This window comes from Microchirus variegatus (genome assembly GCF_963457635.1).
Source record: "Microchirus variegatus genome assembly, chromosome: 21".
Classification (NCBI taxonomy): Eukaryota; Metazoa; Chordata; class Actinopteri; order Pleuronectiformes; family Soleidae; genus Microchirus; species Microchirus variegatus.
The window spans coordinates 8,035,800-8,040,059 of record NC_139822.1 but is presented as its reverse complement, the minus strand read 5'-3'; the positions used below and the strand labels follow the sequence as shown (position 1 = coordinate 8,040,059).

The 4,260-nt window shown below is 41.2% G+C and overlaps 1 protein-coding gene across 1 annotated transcript in view; it reads left to right on the top strand.

Moving 5' to 3' along the window:
- Positions 1-3,623: 3,623 nt before the first annotated feature.
- LOC310942137 (receptor-type tyrosine-protein phosphatase mu) overlaps positions 3,624-4,260 on the top strand; it is a gene marked incomplete at both ends in the record, with an annotated part of 191,606 nt that continues 190,969 nt past the window's right edge. Inside the window, 2 exon segments of the mRNA XM_083907444.1 lie at positions 3,624-3,690; positions 3,693-3,701. Coding sequence (XP_083763570.1) covers positions 3,624-3,690; positions 3,693-3,701 — 76 coding nt within the window.

The following is a 4,260-nucleotide window of genomic DNA, read 5'->3' as shown; positions in this document are numbered from 1 at the left end:
AAAATAACTATACTACTATACTAAACTATAAAAGTTCTGAACATTGCACACATTTTAAAAAGTACTTCAGTTAAGTAAAACATTGTTATTGTGAACATTTAAACAATTACCTTTCATTCTCCGACATGGAAGAACCGTTGATCTGGTGTCATGAATTATTTTATGTTTCTTCACTTCAACAATCAGTCTCTCGTCGTACATCATGACTCTCCGAGACGCTCTGATTAATTGACTGTTGACCTGGCAGCACCGATCACGACATAATGTTGATGTGAAGTTGTGACAGGCTATACGACCTGCGTATTGTGTTTTATTTTGAAAGGGGGAGGAAATGTTTTACTTAATTGAGACTGTGTCGCACTTCCCGTCTCGTGCGATCTGCTCTGTTGAAATTTACGCGGTTCAGTAGCAGCAACGGCGAAGATAGAACTGCTACCCATCGAAAGCGCTTCGGCGCGGCGAGTATGGAGTTAGATTTGTGTCTTTATTATTCAATCAAAAAAAAGTTTGCTTCAATCAAAAAAAACATTTTCAATCAAAGACAACAAGTGTTCAAATGACATTTTTTGAGTCTCAAATATATTTTTGCATTCAAACACTTTTTTTGTTTGATTGAAAAAGGATTTTTTTGATTGAAGTGATTTTTTTTAATTGAAAATATTTTTGTTTTGTTTGAAGCAACTTCTTCTTTGATTGAGTTATAAAGACACAAATGTCCTACCCATAATATGGCCCAAACGCAAAACAGCATTACTTCAATCAAAAACTTGCTTCAAACAAAAAAAACCTTCACTTCGATCAAAGAAAACATTTTCAATCAAAGAAAAACAGTGTTCAAATGCCTTTTTTTTGAGTCTCAAATATATTTTTGCATTTAAACATCATTCATAGGTTTTTTTGATTGAAATGAAGGTTTTTTTGATTGAAAATATTTTTTTGGGCTGTAACGCATCCAGTGGAAATCCAAGGTTAAGGAGAGACGTCTATGGAATTAGGTTTGGACTAGAAATGAGAGACAGAACACGAGAAGTAAAATCAGAGGTAATATTTATTAGCCTATGGTGTACAAATCCTGAAGCTAAGCAAACAGTAAGCGAGTTCGACAAGTGAGGAGTGAGCCGAACTGCAGCTGAGCCGGAGAAGATAAGAAGCTTCACTTCGATCTTTAAAGTTCGTGGTTTGGTTCCGACGAGGAACAAACTCACTGGAGTAGACGATAAGTAGCAGGAGTCCCGTATTGCCTTTGGGCTGCCAGCAATTTCTTTTTTGCAGGACCGACTTCTTTGCTGACCGTTTGCCACGCTCCCTGCTTTCTGTTTCTGTCCTGGTACATGAACAACATTAGGAAGATTTAGTGTCAAAAAAACAGAGTTGACACTGGACAGCTTCAAATACATGGCTGGAACAACCAGTGAAAGATAACACAACGATTTATCTTTTCAGGCTATGTTTACGGAGAACCACGTGGAAACTATCCCCTCAATCACATAACCACAAACAACATACTCACTCTTTCTTTCCATGCAGACAGTGTTGTTATTCACTCATCCTTCCATCCAATCAGACAACTCAACCCATGACAGCGCTGCTCGTGTGGTATTCCGGACATTCCTAGCAACAGAACTGCTGAAACCAAGACAATGCCCAACAACAACAGGGAGAGATGTGTGGCATTTCAGTCAAATGCTTCACTCATTGTTTGGTGGACCTATGTACAAATAAAACCCAAAACAAAAGAAGTGGCGCCATATATCCTTGACAACAGGAGGTCATTTTGAAACTAAATGTGAACGTCAATCTAGCTGCATTTTAATTAGCCATGGAAAACTGCTGGTACAAGTGAAATTGCTGTGTGTGTGTGTGTGTTTGTGCATGCGAAAACACAACTGGAGTGAGTGACATTGGTTGACTTTGTCATTTGTCGCTTCTCCTGCTATGTGTTAGATATTAATGTGAGAATACCTCAGCACTGTTTGCATTTGCTGTCTCAAACAAATGTTTGCTCATTTCTATCTATCTATCTATCTATCTATCTATCTATCTATCTATCTATCTATCTATCTATCTATCTATATGAAAGTCTGAATATATATAAAAAAAGTCTGAATATATACAGTATATATACACCACCATACAAAAGTTTGGGCTCACCTATACCATTTAATTGTGTTTTCCATTAAAAGTCAGACTTTTATTCATCAAAAGAGTTGCAAAATGAATAGAAAATATAGTCAAGACATTGACAAGATTAAAAATAATGATTTTATTCAGTATTATAATAATGTTGACCTTCAAACGTTGTTTTCGTCAAAGAACCAGCAAAACTGTTTTCAGTTGTGCTAACCTAATCTAATCATTGCAATCAAGGGTTTTCTAATCATCCAATAGCCTTCTAATGCCATTAGCAAACACTATGTACCATTAGAACACTGGAAATGGGCCTCTATACACCTATGTACATATTCCATTAAAGGTGAAGTAAGTAGTTTATAGTGCATATATCTAGAGGAGAGGCTGAAATTTACAACAAAGAACTGCTCCTCTGCTCACCCCCTCCCTTCCCTGAGCGCTACGGTGTCCTCAGCCGGTCAAATGTCGTCGTCCTCGTCGTCTTTCTCCGTGTCAGCAGATGAGGTTCGTGAGGTGAGGGAGAGGGCGGAGCTACCGCGGCCGTAGCAGACGAAGCGGAGAGAGTGGAGGCGGGACTTCCTGCTACAAGTAAAGAGACGCTTGATTTGTTCTCTCGCGTTTGTCCTTACAGGCTCCGGTAGAAACATGGCGTCTCGCTGCTAACAGTGGCTATGCAACCGCGGCCCGCGGTCATGTTATTTTACATGACTTTTTGAAACACTACGAAAATGAAACAAAAACTATTATACAGCAACTGGACAATGCAGGAGCACATAATATGTATAAAAAAGTGGATTTTGGGTTATATAAACCCATAAATACTACACAGTGTCCCTTTAACATCTTCCTTCCAACACATTTCTTGAAATATTCCAAAATCTTTCAAGGACCTTCAGTTTTTTTTTTTTTTTTGTTTGTTTTTCAAATTCACAAACTTTCAAGGTTTTCAAGGACCTGTGGGAACCTATTTTTATAAACACAGTACAATGGCTTTTACCCATTTTATTTTGTAATTAAATGTGACCTCATCTAATGTCCAGTATCCACCACACAGGTGTTCCAAATGAGCGCTGATGAATGAGAGGGGAGGAGGAGGAGGAGGAGGAGGAGGAGGAGGACACCTCTCACTCGGAGGGGTTCACACGTGCCCTCTAGCGGCCACTGAGCGCATACGCACGCACGCACGCACGCATACAGCCGCCGCTCTCCTGGAGCAGACGGACCATTCAATCCAGGCGTAATTCAGGATACAGGACTCTCTCACACACACACACACACATTGCTCCTGTAAGTGTGGAGGGAAGGAGAACAAGCTCCTCTCGCCCTCCTCAGCGCGCCAAGGGAAGGAGGAAGCAGCGCGAGGATTAGAGTAGATTATAGTATATGCTGTATAGTTTGGTAAGATTCAAGTTCCACTAAAGCGCAGAAGAAGAGTTTGCAGTTAACCCCGCTGCTGCTGGGGGGGGGTTAACGCCACGACGCTGCTGTGGAACATGGATAAAGTTGTCAGTTGCTTGTTCGCCGCGATGACCCTGCTGCTGCTGGTGCCCACGCGAGGTCAAGTTTTAAAGGTAAGGTACTGGATTCACGGTTCTACCTGATGTTGTTTTCTTGTGTGTGTGCGCACAGTTGCGCGCTGCTGCTGCTGCTGCTGCTGCTGCTGCGTGTCCGCTCTGCTCCATCAACGGTCCGCGGAGCGAGGCGCACAATGAAGGCGCTTATTGAAACTCAGTTTTTGTCGGCATTTAAGTCCATTTGGTCACGGTGTAAATGTGGAGATGGAGTGGTACGGCGCGGGCGCGAAGCGAGTTACGTGCATTTTTGCGAAGTTAAAGGCGTGAATTGACGCACAGTATGTTTTTTTCATTTAATTGGATGGCGCGTCAGTGAATCAGTCGCAGGTGCGCTTTGCTCTGTCCGCGTGCCACTTCAGGACTTTAACTTTTAATCTAATGTCGTTACCAAACGGCTCGTGCGCCAAAGTGTCTGTTAAGTGTCAACTCGCTCAAACTTAATTTGTGACGTTTCCTCACAGTTACCTCAGAGTAGAAGTCACATTAACACGTGCAACAATGTGGATTATATTCTTTCTACAATAATCCCATTTGGAGTTTTTTTTCTTGTATCTGA